This window comes from Microcaecilia unicolor, chromosome 13, assembly GCF_901765095.1.
Source record: "Microcaecilia unicolor chromosome 13, aMicUni1.1, whole genome shotgun sequence".
Taxonomy (NCBI): Eukaryota; Metazoa; Chordata; class Amphibia; order Gymnophiona; family Siphonopidae; genus Microcaecilia; species Microcaecilia unicolor.
Window position 1 is genome coordinate 83,041,794 of NC_044043.1, and position 22,938 is coordinate 83,064,731.

The window sequence follows — 22,938 nt, forward strand, 5'->3', positions numbered from 1 at the left end:
AGAGCCCACAAATCATCCTTAAGCCCAACCTTAGGATGAATAGCAACAATGATCTCCAAAGCATGATTGCAATGCATTTCTCACAGGCAAAGTGACCAGTTTCGATTAGAATGTTGTATCTCTGGTTGGGGTAGAGAAGGTGGTACCAACATACCCCTCAAATTGTTCCCATGGTAAAATACAAACTGCGATGCTGGTAGATTCAAAGAATACCAATGTCTTAAAATAATCAGTTGAACTACTTGAGATGGCTTCTCATGTGTCTATTAGATTGTAAGCTCTTTGAGCAGGGACTGTCTTTCTTCTATGTTTGTGCAGCGGTGCGTACGCTTTGTAGTGCTATAAAAATGCTAAATAGTAGTAGTAGTAGTCTCTTGTATTCAGAGGTGATAATGTGATGTCATAATGCCTCAGGCCACCAATAAGAGCCAACCTCATCAGTGATGTCACAATGGCTTGATTGTCCTATACTTGGCTCACTTTTATTACATAGCTCTTTGAGCAGGGACTGTCTTTCTTCTATGTTTGTGCAGCGCTGCGTACACTTTGTAGCGCTATAGAAATGCTAAATAGTAGTAGTAGTAGTGGTGTTAAAAGTTAATGATAATGGACACAAACAGTGCATTTATAAGCTCTGTTCACAACTTTAGAGGGACATCCCTTACTGTGAAAACAATCCCACATATCTCTTGATTGTTGCATAAAATCTGATGTAGTGGATGGTGACGGTCAACAGGGATATTATCCATAAGCTTTTTGGAACTTGAATATTTGAAGCAAATTATTAAAGTCCATCAGCATCCGAAATATACTGTTGAAAAAACATTATCTGTTATCACACTGATAAAAAATATCTAGAAAGGCAACACTGGTATGATCGTACTTGGATTACAGCCATTCAACCACTTAAAAAAAAAGACTACAGCTTATCCCATGTGCTAGACCTTATAAAAATGTATCTTTAAAATGCTTCCAAAAACCAATCAACAAAATTTGCTTCAAAATCAGAAATATAAAGATATGCAAACAACAGGGCCCATCATTCTAGAGTTAGGGAGTGCATGCAGGGGTGTAGCTACGGGGGGCCATGGGGGCCTGGCCCCCCGCAAATTTCATCCGGGCCTCTGGTTTGGCTGGTGGGGGTCCCCAACCCCCACCAGTCAAAGCTTTCCTCAGCGCCGGTCTCCGGCGCAGCCGCGTTCCTGCCCTGCTCTTCTTTCTTCTTGCTCCTCCTGTGCACACTGACGCTTCTTTACGTGAAACTGAGAAGGAGCGTCAGCGTGCTCAGGACAGGAGGAGCAAGATAGAAGAGCAGGGCAGGAACGCGGCCGCGCTGAAGAAGGCTTCGGCTGGCGGGGGGTGGGGACCCCCGCCACCAAAAGTATTTGCGAGGCAAGGCGGTGGGGGGAGAGGCATTGGGGGGGGGGGCAAGGAGACGAGGCGGTGGGGGGATAGCACTCAAAATATGCCCCCAACCTCGGGTTCTGGCCCCCTCCCACCGTAAGGTCTGGTTACGCCCTTGGGTGAGTGTGCAATATTTTTCCATAGTGTGTACATTTTGGGAAGAATGCACGCTCATTCCAAAGAGTCCATACAAATTATGACACAGGAACAAACTCAACACTAAAAAATCAATCAACAATGCACCATTTGATATTTTCACTCAAAGTTTACGTGAGTATGAATGAGGGGAATTCAGTATAGGCTGTGCCCGCAGCAGAACAACTTTCAATGAATTAAGCCATTGTAATGTTTACAGTCTAACTCTACAAAATCTTTAAAAATTTATTTTTTATATAGTGTTCAATCAAAAAACATAATAAAAAAAACTACCCAAATTATAATGTCCTAATTTTACATGCAATCATGCACACTCACAAAATTTCAAGTGAAAATCTCATATGATGTATTGGGGATTGGGTTTTTTAGTGTTGGATTTTTTGTGTTGGATTTATAGTGTTGGAGTGGAGGAGTGGCCTAGTGGTTATAGTGGTTAGGGTGGTGGACTTTGGCACTGAGGAACTGAGTTCAATTCCCACATCAGGCACAGGCAGCTCCTTGTGACTCTGGGCAAGTCACTTAACCCTCCATTGACCCATGTAAGCCGCATTGAGCCTGCCATGAGTGGGAAAGCGCTTGGTACAAATGTAACAAAATTATATACCTTTTCCTTAAAGGGTTGTTTTGGTTTTTTTTTTGACAGGAACAAACCCAACATTTCTGGGTTTTCCTGTCATTTCAGGGTACAAATGACATGAAATAATATGTTGTTGACATTTCCTGTGTTATGTCAAATGAATTCATATCCCTGCCATAGACTCAGTGAGGCCTCTGTTGGTGCATGACCGTCTGAAGGAATGGACACCGACACAACCAGTGTGAATCGATTAAATAAACCTCCTAGCTACATCATATCGCATGGCAGGTACTCTAAAAGGAGTTGTCATCTCACTGTTTCCTTCCATTCCATGAAAGGTAAACATATGCCTGAAATTTTAATTGTTTGTCAATGAGTTGGATAAGCAGAGCAAACATGCAAAGTAAAACTGAACATAATTTTGAGATTTAAAATGAAAATATTGGACATCCATAACTATGGTGCCTCTTGGCACAGTGTGAAAGGAGATAAACTTTGCTACAGTAGAAGAATGAATGAGAAGGGGTTATTTTCCTTCTTTGTTAGTAATTCCATGGTAGCCAACCTGGGCCTGGAACTAGAAGAATTCCTGATTTACAGTTCTAAAACTTGAAACTGCACATCTTTTTCAATAGTTTTTGATCAGTGGACTGGCTTCCAGGACGACTGATGTCTGAGGGTCTGACTCACCAAGGCCTTACGCTATTCAGAGCAGTCCACAAAAAGCCAGAATTCACGTCTCTTGATCAGTGCGTTTTTTTCTAGCAAAAAAGGTGCCGGTACTCAAATGCTAGGCCACTTTTCAGGGGTGGGGTGATCACTGAGGGACCCACCCCACAATAGCCAGGCCCCTTGCAGCCAGTCACAAAATCTATGACAAGATTCAATTGGTGTGTAAAGCCTGAGCTCTTTCATTAAACCTTGGGGTCCATGGGTCAATTTTAGCAGACAATGGAAAAGGTGCCAGTACTCAGTACCCCCAAGTACCCCCTCAAAAAAAGCCCTGGCTAGCCTGTACTTAACCCTTCTTGTGACAAACATCAAAATCTATCTATTCTATTATCAATGTAAAGCAACTTTGAAACACTCAACCCCCCTACCTTTCACTAAAATATTGCTGAATCAATTAACACTCCTTTCACAAAGGTGCAACCAGTCACCAAAATGTAATGATTCTACTATTTTTTTAAATTACATTTGTACCCCGCACTTTCCCACTCATGGCAGGCTCAATGCGGCAGGCAATAGAGGGTTAAGTGACTTGCCCAGAGTCACAAGGAGCAGGGAATTGAACTCAGTTCCTCAGTTCCCCAGGACCAAAGTCCACCACCCTAACCACTAGTCCACTATCACTGTAAGCCACATCGAAACAATGTTAACTGGAAAATGTGGGCTATAAATGCTGAAATAAACAGGTGCATAGCTACAGACACCCAGGCCCACCCAGTTTGTCCCGACAGGATGTGCACTTTGGCGCCTTTTTGAATCAACTCAGCTGAGCCACCATGACGTGCAGCGTTTAGGCAGCTGGCAATTCTCCAGTCCTCCACCTACCAGCCTAACTTTTTTTTTTTTAGTGCGTGTCCTCACCTCCAGTTTCGGAAGTCGGTAGACCTGGCCAGTCTAGCACTGTACTCCTGTGACGCTCCTCCGTTGCTCACTCCAATGTCCGACTATCTTCACTCTGTACTCTGCTGCTGTGCCTTGCTTCCCCCCCCCCCCCCCTCAGTGTGCATGATGGCGCCACAAAATCTGCCAGTTGCCTCCACTGTGCCCTCGCTGGAGCAAGATCAGTGTTTCTTGATTCCTCCCCCCCCCCCCCCACCAGCCACCCTCAGCACTCCCCTGTGGCCCTACATCAGGCACAGGATCCAGCACACTTGAAGCGGAGCACAGTGCTCTCTGAGTCTGCACCACCTGCCACCACATACAAGCCCAGCTGTCCAGGTAAAATAATATAATTTTTTAAAGTTAATGTGTACAGTGTAATATTGGCTGATGGTGGAGTGGAGGAGTAGCCTAGTGGTTAGTGCAGTGGACTTTGATCTTGGGGAACTGAGTTCGATTCCCACTGCAGCTCCTTGTGACTCTGGGCAAGTCACTTAACCCTCCATTGCCCCTGGTACAAAAATAAGTACCTGAATATATGTAAACCACTTTGACTGTAGTTGCAAAGACCTCAGAAAGGCAGTATATCAAGTCCCATTTCCCTTCCCACTGAAATCAAATAAATAAACAAGCCTGATCTGCACTAAGGGACTGAACACTTTAATTATCCTTTCAAGTCTCAGCTCTTATTAGGGAGCTTCGTCCATTCCAGTGCAATTTGCTCGTCTCTGGGACAGCTGGTTATCCGTCCCTTGAGAACCTCTGTCGGTTTAATGGCCGGTTTGTTACAACAGCTGCTAAGCCAACCAGCCAGCTTGACAGAAGGTCTTTTTAATCAGACAAAAGCCTGTGCTGAGAGATAATAAGCAGCTCGTGCCGAGGTCTGTCCTTGTCACCATTTATATGATGGTGAAGGACCTAGTTCAGCAACACTGCTAACTACTGAGCGCTCTTGCAATGGAGCAATAAGGGACTGGGCTGGGTCTGCTGGAAACCCAGAGACCCAAATTCAGATCCCAAGTCCACTCTTCACTGCACGTCCTTGAGATAACGTAACTTTCCAGCTCACAAACCTGCATTGGAAACAGTGGCGTAGCTACGGGAGGCCAAGGGGGCCTGGGCACCCCTCCAAATTGGCTCTGGGACCCCCAGTTTGGCTGGTGGGGGTCACCAACCCTCCGCTGGACTCACATTGCCTGGTGCCCTGTCCTGTTTTCAGTCACTGTGCACACTCATTTTAAATGAAACTGAGTGTGCGCATGCTCAGTTTCATCTATCCTCATCCAACCCAATCTTCTCTTTCCCATACCTAACCTTTTATACCACCAATTGTATCTGATATCCTGAAATGAGAATGCCATAACAAGATTCTGTAAGCCACATTGAGCCTGCAAATAGGTGGGAAAATGTGGGATACAAATAAATAAAATTAAGGCGAGCATGCACAGCGACTGAAAACAGAACTACTTACTACTACTACTACTTAACATTTCTAGAGCGCTACTAGGGTTACGCAGCGCTGTACAATTTAACAAAGAGAGACAGTCCCTGCTCAAAGAGCTTACAATCTAATAGACAAGTGAACGGTCGGTCCGATCGGGGCAGTCAAATTGGGGCAGTCTGGATTCACTGAACGGTAAGGGTTAGGTGCCGAACGCAGCATTGAAGAGGTGGGCTTTAAGCAAAGACTTGAAGATGGGCAGGGAGGGGGCTTGGCGTAAGGGTTCAGGAAGGTTGTTCCAAGCATAGGGTGAGGCGAGGCAGAATGAGCGGAGCCTGGAGTTGGCGGTGGTGGAGAAGGGTACTGAGAGGAGGGATTTATCTGCCAGTGCAGGACAAATGCTTTAGCTGGTGGGGGTTGGGGACCCCAGCCAGCCAAGGTACCTTCGCAGTGGAGATCAGGTGGGTAGAAGTGGTGGCAGGAGGGCGGCGACGGCCGCAGGGGGAAGGCGGAAGTGGCAGCGAGAGGGCGGGCCAAAATGTTTCTCCCCACCTTGGGCTCTGCCCCCCCCACCTGTCGAGGTCTGACTACGCCACTGGTTGGAAAGACAGAAACGTTTTATCCAGTCATGTCCTAGACAGTGCTGATGCTGTGCTTGGTAACCCTATTCCATGATGCAGCTTGTTAGGTAGCCAAAGTCAACACGTATTGAGGGAATGGATCCTCAGAAGCTTAGCTGAGGTTGGGTGGCAGAGCCGGTGGTGGGAGGCGGGGCTGGTGGTTGGGAGGCGGGGATAGTGCTGGGCAGACTTATACGGTCTGTGCCAGAGCCGGTGGTGGGAGGCGGGGCTGGTGGTTGGGAGGCGGGGATAGTGCTGGGCAGACTTATACGGTCTGTGCCAGAGCCGGTGGTGGGAGGCGGGGCTGGTGGTTGGGAGGCGGGGATACTGCTGGGCAGACTTATACGGTCTGTGCCCTGAAGAGGACAGATACAAATCAAGGTAAGGTGTACACAAAAAGTAGCATGTATGAGTTTATCTTGTTGGGCAGACTGGATGGACCATGCAGGTCTTTTTCTGCCGTCATCTACTATGTTACTATGTATTAATTATAACCATTGTCTTGAAGTTGACACATTCAGACCATTTATTAAGGAGCTTTAAATCAGTTCATGCACAAAAATAGACTGTTCTGTCACTTGTGAATAGCTTTCAACAAAATTTTTAAAACCCCACTGATTTAAAGGAAGATTTAACAATCATTTCCAATTATAAGTGGATGCATATTTTGTATGAATCTCATGCGCAGGTGCTGCCTGAGGATTGCTTTACCCGCATAGGGTTGTATCGTACTTCACGGTGCTGGCAATGATCGTCTCTGGGGACTCGTCAGCAAATGGGGTAAATATGGTGCGGATTAGTTGAGCCTGATTTGTCAGTAAATCTGAGCATGGCAGTAGGACAGCCAAATCTAAAACCAGATGGGTTCCCTCCCTTGGCAATAGCCTTTGTCCAGCCCTGCTGCAGTTACGTAATTAGAGGCACTGGAGCGTTCCCTCCTGATGTGTTGGGTCGGTCATATCTGATGCTTTGCCTGCTCTTGAACACCTGGAACTGGGAACCCACTTGTCGAGCTCACAAGCAATATAGACGTACAAGTTTTGAAAGGCACTAAAGTGTTGATAAGGGTTATCTTGTCTTACACTTTGCTGTAAGAATTAGGTGTGCATTGCCACCCTGTGGCCAAATTGTTACATACATGATTTAAAATGTGTGGGCTTTCCTTTATAACTAGTGTTTGCATAGGCTTGTTGTATCATGGAAACATTACTATTTTCAGGAGTCATAGTGACATAGAAAATGAAGGCAGATAAAGACCTGTGTGGTCAATCCAGTCTGCCCAACAAGATAAACTCATTTTATATGCTATGTGATACTTTATACCCGAGTTTGATTTGTCCTTGCCATTCTCAGGGCACAGACCGTAGAAGTCTGCCCAGCACTCTTCTTGTACTAAAAGTTCTGAAGATTCTGGAATCCTAAAGAGTTACAAGATTCCGGAATCCCAATTAGTAGCAACATTCCATGTAGAAGCCCAAAGAGTAACATAGTAAATGACGGCAGATAAAGACCTGTATGGTCCATCCGGTCTACCCAACAAGATACACTCATTTTACATGGTATGCGATACTTTATATGTATACCCAAGTTTGATTTGTCCTTGCCATTCTCAGAGCACAGACCGTAGAAGTCTGCCCAGCACTTTTCTTGTACTAAGTTCTGAAGCTAACGTCGAAGCCCCTTAAAATTTACACTCCAGCCCATCCCTATCTATTTAGTCATGATCAGAGCATAGACCGTAGAAGTCTGCCCAGCTCCCATTTTATTTCCCAATTACCGGCGTCGCCACCCAATCTCCGCTAAGATTCTGCGGAACCATTTCTTCTAAACAGGATTCCTTTGTGTTTATCCCACGCATGTTTGAATTCCGTTACCGTTTTCATCTCCACCACCTCCCACGGGAGGGCATTCCACATATCCACTACCCTCTCCATGAAAAAATACTTCCTGACATTAATCCTGAGTCTGCCCCCCTTCAACCTCAATTCATATCCTCTAGTTCTACCGCCTTCCCGTCTCCGAAAAAGGTTCATTTGCGGATTAATATCTTTCAAATACTTGAACATCTGTATCATGTCACCCCTGTTTCTCCCTTTCTCCAAGGTATACCTGTTCAGGTCAGCAAGTCTCTCCTCGTATGGTTTGCAATGCAAATCTCATACCATTTTTGTAGCTGTTCTTTGCATCGCTTCCAATCTTCCTGGTGAGAGTGGGGGAAAGCCTGGCACCAAACTGATACAAATGAGCCCCATGAACTGTACAAAATCATAGACTGAGATAGACATCAAAAGTGGTCAGCTAGTTGTTGGCATTTCTATCTATTATTATTTAGGGCAGCATTTTGATAAAAAGTTTAATTGCGATTAATCGTGTGATTAAAGGTATGTTATTCCCCCCCCCCCCCCCCCCCCACTGCAGCTCCTTGTGACTCTGGGCAAGGAACTGCAGTGGGGAAAAATAAGTAAATAACATACCTTTAATCATGCAATTAATCACGATTAAAAATTTTCATCCAGATGCGACCCTAGAAAAAATTAAAGAATAAAAAGTAATGAAAACATAAATACAAACTGAAAAAATTACAAATTAAAGAACGTAAAACAGCATGCAGAATAGCTATAAACAGCCTTACAGTTTTTACAGCCTACTTCAGAAAAACAAGCCTTTTATAATTATGTATTTATTTTAGCACATTTATACCCCACTTATTTCACACAAGTGTGGGATCAAAGTGGCTTACAATGCACTGAAAAGGCTATTGCCTGACCAGTGGTTACACAAATACAATAAAATTTGTAGCAATCAGATAGGCCAGAAGGAACAGGGTAAGAAAGAAAAAGGGACAAGGGTAAAGATGGAGAGTCCAAAATGGTCCGTGAATTAGCTGTTCTGAAGGACTACAGGATGAATGATGAGGCCTGGGCACGAGTGGTGTTAACAGCTTTCGGCAAGGCAATCCATAAGTGGGTGCTGTTGAAATACCCATCCTGAACAGGTGAGAAAAGTTTGCTGTGAGTAAAACCTTGAGTGAATAAAGATGATTTCTGGCAGGAAGTGATGGGAATCGTCTTAACAGTCCATGTTGATTTCGTAAGGAAGGAAAGAAGGGGAAATCCGCTCTTGCCATCCATCTACACCAGTCACCGAGACAACTGTTGCAGTGATCAGGCCACTCTCTGGTAGTTAACGATAAATAGCTGGTTGAAAGATGGAAGCCAACGAACAGTAGCATTAAAATCCAGCTGCTTGCGTCAGTTGGGATCGGCAAGGTAGGAGGAAGCAAGGCTCCCATCTATGAGACGTAGTTATGAATTTGAGGCCCCTTTTACAAAGCTGTGCTAGTGATTCTGGTGCGGCAAATACGACAAAGCTCATTCAATTCTTATTGGCTTTGTAGATTTGCTGCAGGGGAATTGCTAGCATGGTGTTGTAAAAGGAGCCCTTGGATTTTACACATTTTTCAGTAGAGCTCAAGGTGTTACATTCAGATACACTACGTATCTGGACCTGGAGTTCTCAATCCGGTTCTCAGGGCACATCCAGCCAGTTAAGTTTTCAGGATATCCACAATGAATAACATCCCTGGTGGCCCAAGTGGGCTGCCAACACAACCCCCCACCCGCCCTGGTGATCTAGTGGCCAACCCCCCCGTAACTCCATAATGAAAGAGGAAGGAGCACACTCCTTCCTCTTCCAGCACCGCCTTCAAAATGGTACATGTGCTGGGCAGGGTGCTGCCATTTTGAAGGTAGTGCTGGAAGAGGAGGGAGTGTGCTACTTTCTCCTCTATCATGGAGGTACGGGGAGGGGGTTGTGATGGCAGCCCACTTGTGCCACCAGGGATGTTTTTTGGGGGGCAAGGGGGGGCCTTGAGAACTACCGGATCTCCAGCCCCCAACCCCATGTCAGGGGTTGGGAAAACTGGAGGTCCACTGGATCTCCAGCCCCCGTGTCACTGTCTGGGGGGGGCAGTAGGCCACCAGGGATGGACCCCAGGACACAGTGACAACCCGGGCTACCTGACAGTGACAGGGTAGGGGTGGGAACAGATCCTTAACCCTAATGCCAGCTCTGAGCTGGCATAGGGGTTAAGGTGCTGTTCTGCCACTACGATCAGAGCGCTGGTCTCTGATCATAGGGGCAGAATACCTCAGTGCTCATTTAAATCTAATTTAAATGAGCTCTGTGGTATTGAGGGTCACTGATGCTGTTTGCTTGATGATCATAGGTGCAAAGGTAAATGTGGGTGTTTGTGACCTCTAGTGCCTGCATTTACTTTTGATCATCGGGCTATGAATGAGCTATTTTACATAAGTACATAAGTAATGCCACACTGGGTAAAGACCAAGGGTCCATCGAGCCCAGCATCCTGTCCACGACAGCGGCCAATCCAGGCCAAGGGCACCTGGCAAGCTTCCCAAACGTACAAACATTCTATACATGTTATTCCTGGAACTGTGGATTTTTCCCAAGTCCATTTAGTAGCGGTTTATGGACTTGTCCTTTAGGAAACCGTCTAACCCCTTTTTAAACTCTGCTAAGCTAACCGCCTTCACCACGTTCTCCAACAACGAATTCCAGAGTTTAATTATGCGTTGGGTGAAGAAACATTTTCTCCGATTTTGTTTTAAATTTATTACACTGTAGTTTTATCGCATGCCCCTAGTCCTAGTATTTTTGGAAAGCGTGAACAGACGCTTCACATCTGTTCCACTCCACTCATTATTTTATATACCTCTATCATGTCCTTTCTCTGTTGCCATCTACATGTTATGGTGTAACTCTACACTCCCTTTAGAAGTGTTGATTTTGATAATGGGGATGGCATGAAATTTGGATTTAACTCATGCCTTTTTCAGTGGAAACTCAAGTGAGTTACATTCAGACATAGGAGGTATTCTGTGTGTAAACTCAAATGAGTGATAATTAATTCAAATTATTGATTGCAAAGTGATGCACATTGGGAATAATCCAAATCATAGTTATCTGATGCTGGGGTCTATCTTAGGAGTCAGCACTCAAGAAAAAGATCTAGGTGTCATGGTAGACAATATGTTGAAATCTTCTGCCCAGTGTGCGGCAGCGGCCAAAAAAGCAAACAGGATGCTAGGAATTTTTAGGAAAGGGATGCAAAATTAGACCAAGAATATTATAACGCCTCTGTATTGCTTCATTGTGTGACCTCACCTTGAGTATTGCGTTCAATTCTGGTTGCCATATCTCACAAGAAAAATAATAATTAGAAAAAGTTCAAAGAAGAGTGACCAAAATGATAAAGGGAATGGAACTCCTCCCATATGAGGAAAGGTTAAAGAGGTTATGGCTCTTCAGCTTGGAAAAGAGACAGCTGGGGGGGGGGGGGGATATGATTGAGGTCTACAAAATCCTGAGTGGTATAGAACGGGTAGAAGTGAATCGATTTTTCACTAGGGAACACTCAATGAAATTACGTGGAAATACTTTAAAAAAAAATAGGAGGAAATATTTTTTCACTCAATGAATAGTTAAGCTGTGGTAACAGTGGTTAGTGAATCTGGGCTTAAAAAAGGTTTGGACAAGTTCCTGGAGAAAAAGTCCATAGTCTGCTATTGAGACAAACATGGGGAAGGCCACTGCTTGCCCCGGGATTGGTAGCAAGGAACGTTGCTACTATTTGAGTTTCTGCCAGGTACTTGTGACCTGGATTGGCCAATGTTAGAAGCAGGATACTGGGTTAGATGGACCATCGGACTGACCCAGTATGGCTATTCTTATGTTCTTATTGTTAATTATTATTATTATTATTTACGGTTCATTTCTACTCCACATTTTCCCACAAATGCAGGCACAATGTGGCTTCCATGAATTACAAAAGTTAAAAGATACAACACATGAATTTAACAGTAGAATAAGGATAAACGTTAGCAGCAATTAGGATGGCTGGCTAAACAGCAGAATTACTAATGGAATACACTTGTTCAAAAAGGTACGTTTTCAGCAGCTTCTTGAAAAGAAGGTGGTCAGCTTGCGATTTTAGGTACAGGGGAAGAGCGTTCCAAGTCTTCGGGCTGGAGTAGTGGAAGATAGAGGCAAAAAGAAGCTTGTATTTAACACCCCTGCAAAATCCGTAAAACTCCGTAAAATCCGCCCCTTTCTTTCCGAGCACTCTACCAAAACCCTCATCCACACCCTTGTCACCTCTCGTTTAGACTACTGCAATCTGCTTCTTGCTGGCCTCCCACTTAGAGGCAGATGCAGCAACCAAACGTAAAAAAATCTAAATCGTTAAAGTCCCTAACGATTTTAAAATAACGAAAAATGCACCAAAAAAAAAAGTCACACATGCTGAGATCGGTATTGAAACGTACAATGTATCAAAGAATCACAATACACATCGTTAATCGGCCCCCAAATCATGCGCAGAGCAGCCAAGCGTTATGTTAGCTGCTCTGCGCATGCCACAAACAGTCAAAACACAGTCAAATCACAAGCACATGGCTCCCAAATCAAAACAAAAATAAAAAAAAAGGGTCGGGAGGGGGCAAAGGCGCTGGTCAGGAGCGTCCTGTATGGCCGTCCTTGCCCCCCCCACCTGTGGTCGCCGTTCCCCCCGCCCCACTTCCCCCTGCATTCTAAATTAAAAAGCAAGAAGAAAAGCAAACGTACCTTTAGCAGCCCCGGCCCCCCTCCCTTCCTCACTACTCTGTCTCCCCTCAGCTCCGCCTCCCGACATCCTCCGCCCTGTGCCCCGTCCCCTCTTGGGGTCGTCACCGCCATTCCCCTCCTCCATCGGGCCCCCCTCCCTCTTACCGGGCCCGTGCAGTGCCTTTCTCCTCTGTCTGAAGGCGCTGCACGGGCAAGAAGAAAGCTGATGCCTGCCTTCGCCCAGCTTCTGTCGCACGTCTCTCTCCTCCTGCGCCCGCCCCTGTCTGACGTCAGTAACCTACGTAGATTACCGACGTCGGACAGGGGTGGGCCCAGGAGGAGAGAGACGCGCGACAGAAGCTGGGCAAAGGCAGGCATCAGCTTTCTTCTTGCCCGTGCAGCGCCTTCAGACAGAGGAGAAAGGCACTGCACGGGCCCGGTAAGAGGGAGGGGGGCCCGATGGAGGAGGGGAATGGCGGTGACGACCCCAAGAGGGGACGGGGCACAGGACGGAGGATGTCGGGAGACGGAGCTGAGGGGAGACAGAGTAGTGAGGAAGGGAGGGGGGCCGGGGCTGCTAGAATTTTGCTTTTTCGGGGGGGGGGGGAGCGGCGGAAAGTGGGGAGCAGCGGGGGGGGGGGGGGCAAGGCCGTCCATACAGGACGCTCCTGATGAGCGCCCTTGCCCCCTCCCGATCCTTTTTTTATTTGATGTGTTTTCTGACGTCCTTTGGACCAATCACAGCGCTTTTAGCTCTGCTAATGCGCTGGGATTGGCTCAAAGTTTGTTTATTTTTTCACTTAATGATTTTTCCTGGCACAGAGCTGTCCTAACGAGAGGTCCAGACCTCTCGTTAGATTTCCTGCCTTTTTCCTGCATAAAGGCAATCGGAAAAGGTTAGTGCATGTCGTTTCAATGGGGTTTTCACACTAATTGCTCATCTCCATTCCGTTTTCGTTAGCTGCTGGCTTCCTCGGTAAAAGCCCTTTGATGCATGCAACGGATCAAATTTTCCTCGTTGGAGGGTCATTAAAGGCTCATTTAGCTTTAGTGCATCTGCCTCTTGGTCACCTCTCCCCTCTCCAGTCGGTTCAAAACTCTGCTGCCCGTCTCATCTTCCGCCAGGGTCGCTTTACTCATACTACCCCTCTCCTCAAGACCCTTCACTGGCTCACTATCCGTTTTCGCATCCTGTTCAAACTTCTTCTACTAACCTATAAATGTACTCACTCTGCTGCTCCCCAGTATCTCTCCACACTCGTCCATCCCTACACCCCTTCCCGTGCACTCCGCTCCATGGATAAATCCTTCTTATCTGTTCCCTTCTCCACTACTGCCAACTCCAGACTTCGCGCCTTCTGTCTCGCTGCACCCTACGCCTGGAATAAACTTCCTGAGCCCCTACGTCTTGCCCCATCCTTGGCCACCTTTAAATCTAGACTGAAAGCCCACCTCTTTAACATTGCTTTTGACTCGTAACCACTTGTAACCACTCGCCTCCACCTACCCTCCTCTCTTCCTTCCCGTTCACATTAATTGATTTGATTTGCTTACTTTATTTATTTTTTGTCTATTAGATTGTAAGCTCTTTGAGCAGGGACTGTCTTTCTTCTATGTTTGTGCAGCGCTGCGTATGCCTTGTAGCGCTATAGAAATGCTAAATAGTAGTAGTAGTAGTAGGGTAATGTAGTTGTAAAAAGGTGCGTGCTGTTGTGATGGCATTTCTAGGTGGGAGATCTATTAGAGGGATCATGTATTCCGGAGCTAAGCCATAGATTATTTTATGTGACAGAGTGCAGATCTTGAATGCGATTCGTTCTCTCACAGGTAGCCAGTGTAGATTGAAACGTAGGGACTGCGCAGGAACCATGCGCGATTTGCCCAAGATGAGTCTCGCAGCAGTATTCTGGGCAGTCTGGAATTTCCTCAGTAGATGCTCCTGGCAGCCTGCATAAATTCCACACCAGTAGTCCAGGTGAGACAGAACTAGCCAGTGAATGAGAGTGCGGAAGAGCTCTCTGGTGAGACAAAACCTAACACGCCGCAGCCTCCACATTGCATAGAACATCCGCTTGGTGACCGCTCACACTTGCGGATCCAGGTGCAGGTGAGGGTCCAGTTCAACACCCAGAAGTCTAAGGCTCTGTGAAATAGGGAGGGTCTGGTCTTTAATGACAAGGGAGTTGGTGGAAAATCTGGCATGGACTCATATAACTAGTTTGCTTGTGAATCTGGGATCTGTGCCCAAATTTGAGCAATCTATATAGAATCCAGGGGTAAGCCCAGATTTACCATGGCCTATTTGTACAGTTTTGTTTTGTTTTTTTTGCAGGTCATGCAAAATATTAACACAGGAACATTTCCTGTTTCTTATTTAGGAGATGCTAAATGCTCCCACATTAAGTCCATGTTACCTAGTTGCACATACTAAACAGAGTATGCTAGTTGGATAATGCTTTCATGCCCATTCCCAAAAAATTAATAGCACATGATTAGTACACACTATGAGGCAAACTCCCGCAAAACGTTGTAACACGTCATGGGGCAGGCTTTTGGCTTTTTTCACATGTTAAACATGCAAAAGGGCCCCCGTGAAGTAAATGTTGCAGCATTCAGTGCTGAAGTTATCAATGTGGGCTACAGTTAAGATGTGCTTTTTTACCACTAGATTGTGCTATTTTAGCACAGGTCCTATTGTATGCAATGAGACCTAGTTGGTAATAACTGGGGTTAACAGTGAAAAAACATATCTTAATAGTAGCCCATGTTGACAACTCCCCTCTCCCTTCAATTAAAGAAAAAATAAATGTCTCTAGAATTCAAAATCTTCTATATGTTTAAAAGTGAGCCAAGTATAGAACAATCCAGCCATAGTGACATCACTGATGAAGTTGGCTCTTAGGCATTGGTGGAATGAGGCATTATGACATCACAATATCAGCTCTGGTTACTGGAGACTGAAACTTTTCACACTAAGGAGGGAAGTTATCAATTTTTTTTGTTACATTTGTACCCCGTGCTTTCCCACTCATGGCAGGCTCAATGCAACTTACATGGGGCAATGGAGGGTTAAGTGACTTGCCCAGAGTCACAAGGAGCTGCCTGTGCCTGAAGTAGGAATCAAACTCAGTTCCTCAGGACCAAAGTCCACCACCCTAACCGCTAGGCTACTCCTCCACTGTTGCTACTATTTGAGATTCTACATGGAATGTTGCTATTCCACTAGCAACATTCCATGTAGAAGTCGGCCCTTGCAGATCACCAATGTGGCCGCGCAGGCTTCTGCTTCTGTGAGTCTGAGACTCACAGAGACAGAAGCCTGCGCAGCCTTCTACATGGAATGTTGCTAGTGGAATAGCAACATTCCATGTAGAATCTCCAATAGTATCTATTTTATTTTTGTTACATTTGTACCCTGCGCTTTCCCACTCATGGTAGGCTCAATGCAGCTTACATGGGGCAATGGAGGGTTAAGTAACTTGCCCAGAGTCACAAGGGGCTGCCTGTGCCTGAAGTGTGAATCGAACTCAGTTCCCCAGGACCAAAGTCCACCACCCTAACCACTAGGCCACTCCTCCACATGGGCTACAGTTAAGATGTGCTTTTTTACCACTAGCTTGTGCTATTTTAACACAGGTCCTATTTTCTGCAGTGAAACCCAGTTGTTAATAACTGGGGTTAACAGTGAAAAAAACACATCTTAATGGTAGCCCATGTTAACTCCTCCCTCCTAATTAAAGAAAAAAAAGAAATGTCTATAGAAATCAAAATCACTGCTATATATAATAAAGGTGAGCTTACTATAGGACAATCAAGCCATTGTGACATCACTGATGAGGTTGGCTCTTAGGCATTGGTGGAATGAGGCATTATGACATCACAATGTGAGTTCTGGTTACCAGAGACTGAAACTTTTCATACTAAGGGGGGAGGTTATCAATGTGGACTGCTTTTAAGATGTGTTACTTTCGTGTAAACTTGGTAATTATTACCTAGGTCTCCATCTTAATAGTAGCCCACGTTGATAACTTCTCCCCTGAGTGTTGCTACATGCTACAGCTGGCCTTACGGAATTTAAAGGGTGTTTGGACAGATTCCTGAGGGAAAAGTCCATTGAACTTTATTAATTTTTTTTTTTTTTGGGGGGGGGGGGGGGATTGCCGGGTTCTTGAAGCCTGGATTGGCTGCTTTTGGAGACAGGATGCTGAGCTTGATGGACACTTGTTTTTTTCCCAGTATGGCGGTGCTTATGTACTTATGTACTTACTTAAACGCTTAAAATAAATCATGTTTGGGTAGATGCACTAGGCTTAAAAATAAAATGCATTTCTCTGCTTCATCAGCTGTATTTATTTGGCATTAATTTTTTTTTTAAGTTAGGGCTGGTTTTGCCATGAGATCACTGGAGGTAGGCCTGGCAACCTCTTTGTTTTTCAAAGTTCACATGCCTTTGTCGGCTGAAAAGGTCAACACTATAGTAATATTTAAAGTGAAGATGTATGTATGTGTGTAAGATTGAAATGTCAAAACAACATCATGTGAGACATGTGGATACAAGAATTGTAGAAAGTATATTTAAAGGCAGGCCATTTTAATTCTGTGCTAAAAGACAGAGGTGAGAAGGTTTAACAGCAGGCTGGGTCTTTTCAGTGTGAAATTTGCTTTCAGAAGACTTTTCTGCCAGAGTGAATGTGACTCCCTCTCATTGGTTCCACTTGACATTTAAAGGGAGAGACCAGACTTTGCTGTTGTTCACGGAATCAGACCACTTCATATTACACAATTTACCTACTCTTAAACCTAAATAAAATCCTGAGAATACTCACAATTTAGCCGACAAATTACGTTTCCATTGTCCAGGTAACTTGATCAGTTTCTCCCCAAAACTGCAAATGGAATTCCAAAAAGAAGGTGCTCCAGGGTCACAGAACAGGATCTGCCGGGTAAGGCCAGCCCTTATTTTTTTGGTAGATCTTGAGGTGAAGACATGGGTAGCAGTGGGGTTCGCCGTAGGTCAATAATTGCCAAAAGCCTTCTGAAGGATTATTTATGTCAAGCAAAACATAATGATTACAGCTTTAGAGTAACTATAACAAACTTTCTTAAAAATACTTTTTTTTTCTACGTGTGTCAGATGGGCAGTGAATTGAATTTGTTCTCCATTCTGTGTGGCGCTTTTGCAATGGCCAGCACCATCGCTTCCCTCTGGACAGACTGCTGGCAGGTAGGATGCACGTTAGCTCTAAGAGCAGAAATAGAATGAGCGAATGCTTAAATATTTAATGGCAATGTTGCATGGAGACTTGGGAGGGTGGGGCTCATGCTAATATGCAGCATTTTAAAAAGGGCTAATAGAAAAGAAATTATTGCTTTAATCACTGGGGCATTAAAATGTGTAATAACAATCATAGCTTGCATCTGATTTAGCAGAATTCACAAAATGCATGAGCCGATGGTGGGAGGCGGGGCAGGTGGTTGGGAGGCGGGGATAGTGCTGGGCAGACTTATACGGTCTGTGCCAGAGCCGGTGGTGGGAGGCGAGACTGGTGGTTGGGAGGCGGGGATAGTTCTGGGCAGACTTATATGGTCTGTGCCAGAGCCGGTGGTGGGAGGCAGGACTGGTGGTTGGGAGGCGGGGATAATGCTGGGCAGACTTATACAGTCTGTGCCAGAGCCAGTGGTGGGAGGCGGGGCTGGTGGTTGGAAGGCGGGGATAGTGCTGGGCAGACTTATACAGTCTGTGCCCTGAAGAGAACAGGTACAAATCAAAGTAGGGTATACACAAAAAGTAACACATATGAGTTTATCTTGTTGGGCAGACTGGATGGACTGTGCAGGTCTTTTTCTGCTGTCATCTACTATGTTACTATGTAAGTTCTACATACGCCTCCTAATTCTATAAACTTGCCCACAAAAGTCTGGGCCAGATTCTATATATTGCGCTTAAAAAATCGACGTGGTAAACATTTCCACGTAAGCGTAGTCTATAAGCAACGCCTAGATTTAAGTGCGGTATATAGAATACACTTAAACTGATTTCCAAGCACCTAAAACTATGCGTGTTCATTTAGGCCAACAAAACTGTAGATTTATGCGCACTGGGTCATATTCTATAGCTACACACATAAATTTTGGAATGCCCATGAAATGCCCATTTCCTCGCCCAGAGCCACACCCCTTTTGAACTGCAAGCATTAGAATGTAGGAGCAGTTCATTGTAGAATACGCTTAGCAAGTTGTTCACATAAATTCTAATTGCCAATTAGTGTTCATTATTGCTTGTTAAGTGCTGTTATCAACACTAATTAGCTTGTTAAGCCAATTACATTATGCACGTTGTTATAGAATACACCTAGATTTTGGCATGGATCTCTAAGCGCGCTATGTAGAATCTGGCAGTTTACATTTACCCCCAGTTCTATAAAAGTCACCAAAAATTGTGCATGCAAATTTGGGCACGTGCCCAATTTGCGCATGCAATTTAATTAAAAACAAGCTAATTAGTGCCAATAATTGGCTTTATAACAAGCAATTCTTGGCATTGATTAGATTTAATTGGAATTTATGTAGTAAGGGCGCAGAAATGAGAGGACCATGGGTGTAATGGGGGTGTTCCTAAAATTAGTGTACATAGATATAGAATAATGGGGAACCGTGTCTAATTTGGGCATGAAGATTTGCACCATGTTTCAGTTGGTGCTAATGGCCATACCTAAAGATAGGTGCAATTCCTGGGCATAAGTACTATTCTATAAATGACTTACAGAATAGCACTTTTTTTGGTGCCAAGTTCTTTGACGCCATACATAAAATCTAGCCCATTATGTGCAAAGTTGCACACTGAGGTTATAGAATAGCGTCAGTTGCGTGCATAGATTAATATAATTAGCTGCTAATTGGTGTTTACTACCCATTATTGGCTATAATTAGTGTTAATTGGCACTAATTTGCAATTACATGCGTAACTGCTCTTAGTCAGGATTCTGCAAATTGCACGAATAAAATTCATAGCATTCAGTTGCAAGGGAGCGTGGACCAGGGAGGTGCGAGTATTTACACCAGCCAATGAATTAGCACAGGTGTTCACACCTAAAGTTAGATGCTCAACCATGGATTTTTGCTAGTATTTTATAACAGAAATTATGCATATCATCCCGGTGCTTAACTATAGGCAACCTATAGATAATTACCCCATGCCCCTGGATTCTATATATGGCACCCAAAATTGGGCACTGTTCCAAGATGTATGCCCAACTAAATAGACTACCGAGCCAATCAGCACTAATGATTGCATGCTCATTGGCACTAATTAACACCAATTTGGATTTGGGCGCACCAGGGTCGTAGCCAGACTTTGGTGATAGGGGGGTCCAGAGCCCAAGGTGAGGGCACATTTAAGCTCCCCCGGCGCCGCTGACCCTCCCCGCCATTTTAACCCCCCCACCACCATTTTTGACTCCCCCCGCCGCCACCACCACCACCTTTGACACCAACCCTTTCAACCCCCTCTTCCTGCCACCGCCAACCCTTCCCTGCCGCCGCCGGGTACCTTTGCTGGCAGGGGTCCCTAACCCCCGCCAGCCGAAGTCCTCTTCTCCAGCGTGGCCACGTTGCTGATCTGCAAGGGCAGGTTTCTGTGAATCTGATGTCCTGCACGTTTACCTGGACGTCAGACTCACAGAAACCTGCCCTTGCAGATCAGCAACGCGGCCGCACCAGAGAAGAGGACTTCGGCTGGCGGGGGTACCCGATGGCGGCGAGGGAAGGTTGGCTGTGGGAGGGGGGGGGGTCGAAGGGGTTGGCGGCGGGGGGGCCAGGGCCAAATCTATGGGGGCCAGTGCCCCCGTGGCCCCGTGTAGCTACGCCCCTGCTGTCAAGTTATTCCAGAGCGCTGTTGGGAAGAATCTAACCTGTTAGGATCATGTCATTTCTGCCAGATTAACAGTAAAGGGTCAGTGGTTCTGAGCACTCGCTGCCGGGGGCTATGGAGGGAATGCGTCTGGGACAAGTTTGTGAAAATCTGGACTTGTGATGTCTACAGCTCCTATTTAAATCCTCATCCAGGTAAACGAAAGATGAATCACCAGAGAACCAGCGGAGTTAAGGCAAAATGTCAATGTCAGGATGAAAAAAATAAATAAAACCTGTAAATCTGCTCTGTGTACAGTTTGGCATTGGTCGAATTGTGCCTCAGGCTGTAAGGGGCCCTTTTACTAAGCTGCGTAAGTACCTACATGCGCCCAATGCGTTGCAGTTCCAAGTCACCACCTGGCTACCATGTGACCCGTGCGGTAATTTCATTTTTTATGCGCACCCACTACGCACATCGGAAAATATTTTTATTTTCTGGCATGAGGGCGGTAATTGGCATTTTACAAGCGTAGACCATTACTGCCTGGTTACCATGTGAGACCTTACTGCTAGATTGATAGCTGACGGTAAGGTCTCAGACCCAAAATGGACGGGCAACAATTTTTATTTTGCTGCATGTCCATTTTCGGCAAACATTTTTCAAGAGGCATTTCTTACAGGTGCACTGAAAAATGATTCTGCGCACGCCCAAAACATGCGTCTACGCTACCGCAGGCTATTTTTCAGCATGCCTTAGTAAAAGGACCCTTAAGTTTCTTATAATCCCCCTTCCCCCTTCCCTCAAAGTTTCCCTTCTCCTTCCGTCCATTCCTACTCTTCCCCAGTATCTCTTGTAGGTTTTCTGCTGTATTAGCTTCATTTTACTGCATTGACGTCTGCCTCTGTGGTTCGTTGTAAGCCATATTGAGCCTGACACTGTTGGGAAACTGTGGGGTACAAATGAGATGATAAATAAATAAATAAATAAATAAATAAATAAATAAATAAATAAAGTCTATAAGGAAAAAATGGCAGAAGAAAACCTCATACAAACAATAATGTCTGCAAAAAACGTTACCCCTTTTTAAAATTTAGGATGTGGCGTAAGAATTGCGCAATACTTTATTGCTGAAGTGTTTTTGCTTGTGGATTTTTACAGTTATTAAAATGCAGGAGGTTACATTTGTGGGCAAGAAACCCATTTAAAAAAAAAACATACCAGAACAAATAATAGAAAGCGATCCATTATTATGTTAGTCCAGTGAAAGGGTATATTACTGTTTTGTTATTCTTAATTTCTGCGCATTCAAGTGGGCTAAAATGGTAACCACATTATAGGGCCCATTTACTAAGGTGTGGGAGGGCTAATGCGCGCAGGTAGAGCGTGCCAAATGGGTACTACTGCCGGGCTAGCGTGTGCACCCGACGGTAATTCTGAGTTTGGCGTACGTCGAATCCTGTGGTAGAAAATCATTTTCTATTTTCTACCATGGGGGCAGGGGTCGTTCCCAGCGGTAATCAGCAGTCGGCGCTTGCTGCGTGGTTACCGCATAGGTGGTGCGTGAGCCCTTACTGCTAGTCCAATAGGTGGCAGTAAGGGCTCAGGCCGTAAATAGGCATGCGCTAGTTTTAATTTCAACGCACACCCATTTTCCGGCCCATTAAAAAAGGCCTTTTCCCCAGCCATGGTAAAAACGGCCCAAAACATGCGCCCACGCTACCGCAGGCCACATTTTACCATGGCTTTGTAAAAGGATCGACCCCCCTATGTTTCCCGAAATTGTACCAGGGAACCAACTTGAGTTTTGTATACTCCTTTTGCCTAAAACTTCAATTTCGAAAATATGTAGAGGTAATAGTCAGCTGGCGGTAGTGAGCGTTTTGCTGACCACCACTGGTGTTGTGTTATTCCCGGATATTCAGTGCTGGCCATGTCCGGATTTCAGCACTGAAAATCCGTTTATGCGGTGCCAGATAACACATGACCAGCTCGTCAAGCTAGCAGGAGCGCTCACTCCAAAGTGATATCATCATTACAGGCGTACAATGTTCTATATGTTTATACAACTCTGTGGAGTTATCGATTTGAAAGAATTTGACCCCTGAGGAAGGCTCTGCAGGCGAAACATGGCCCGTGTTGGGTCTTTTTATTGGGTCAGATTTACTACTGGCAAATAAACTTTTGGACCCTTTTTTACCAGTGGTTTGCCTTGGTTACTTGGTTCTGTCCCACTTCCACCCTTGCTGTGTGTTTTTTTTTTTTGTCATTAAAACGTGACCATTAAAAAAGATTAGCAAGTCAGTCCGTCCTGCTGCCTATTTTGTAGGCAATAAGAGCTTACACAGTAATCACACTATCATTTAGAACAGAGCAATGTAACTGCACTGATTACCAAGGAGAGGTTTGCTCTCTACCAGCCCTCCGATTTTGGGAGAACCCCTCCCCCCCCCACATGCATTAAAAATACTTTTGCTGGCGGGGATGCTGAATCCCCGCCAGCCAAAGAAATTCAGTGACCGAGCCGCTCCCTTCCTCATTGTGCTGCTGCTGTTGTAATACGGAAGTTGGCGATTTCCACCGATGCTGGGACGTCTCCTCGTGCATGCTCAGCTTGCACAAGAGCTGAGCACGTTTGGGGAGCCCCAGCATCGGCGAC

The 22,938-nt window shown here is 45.3% G+C and overlaps 1 protein-coding gene across 6 annotated transcripts in view; it reads left to right on the forward strand.

The window, feature by feature from the left end:
- The window catches only part of LOC115456559 (claudin-16-like), a 63,117-nt gene that overhangs the window by 30,643 nt on the left and 9,536 nt on the right, over positions 1–22,938 (forward strand). For 4 of the 6 annotated variants that reach the window (XM_030185717.1, XM_030185716.1, XM_030185718.1 and 1 more), the window contains 3 exons: positions 17,291–17,373; positions 17,565–17,654; positions 20,368–20,494. In XM_030185717.1, the coding sequence (XP_030041577.1) occupies positions 17,323–17,373; positions 17,565–17,654; positions 20,368–20,494 (268 nt within the window). In that variant the 5' untranslated portion in view covers positions 17,291–17,322. Of the gene's footprint in view, positions 1–2,317; positions 2,476–17,290; positions 17,374–17,564; positions 17,655–20,367; positions 20,495–22,938 lie in introns of all 6 variants that reach the window. The other 2 variants (XM_030185722.1, XM_030185721.1) reach the window with 2 other exon arrangements.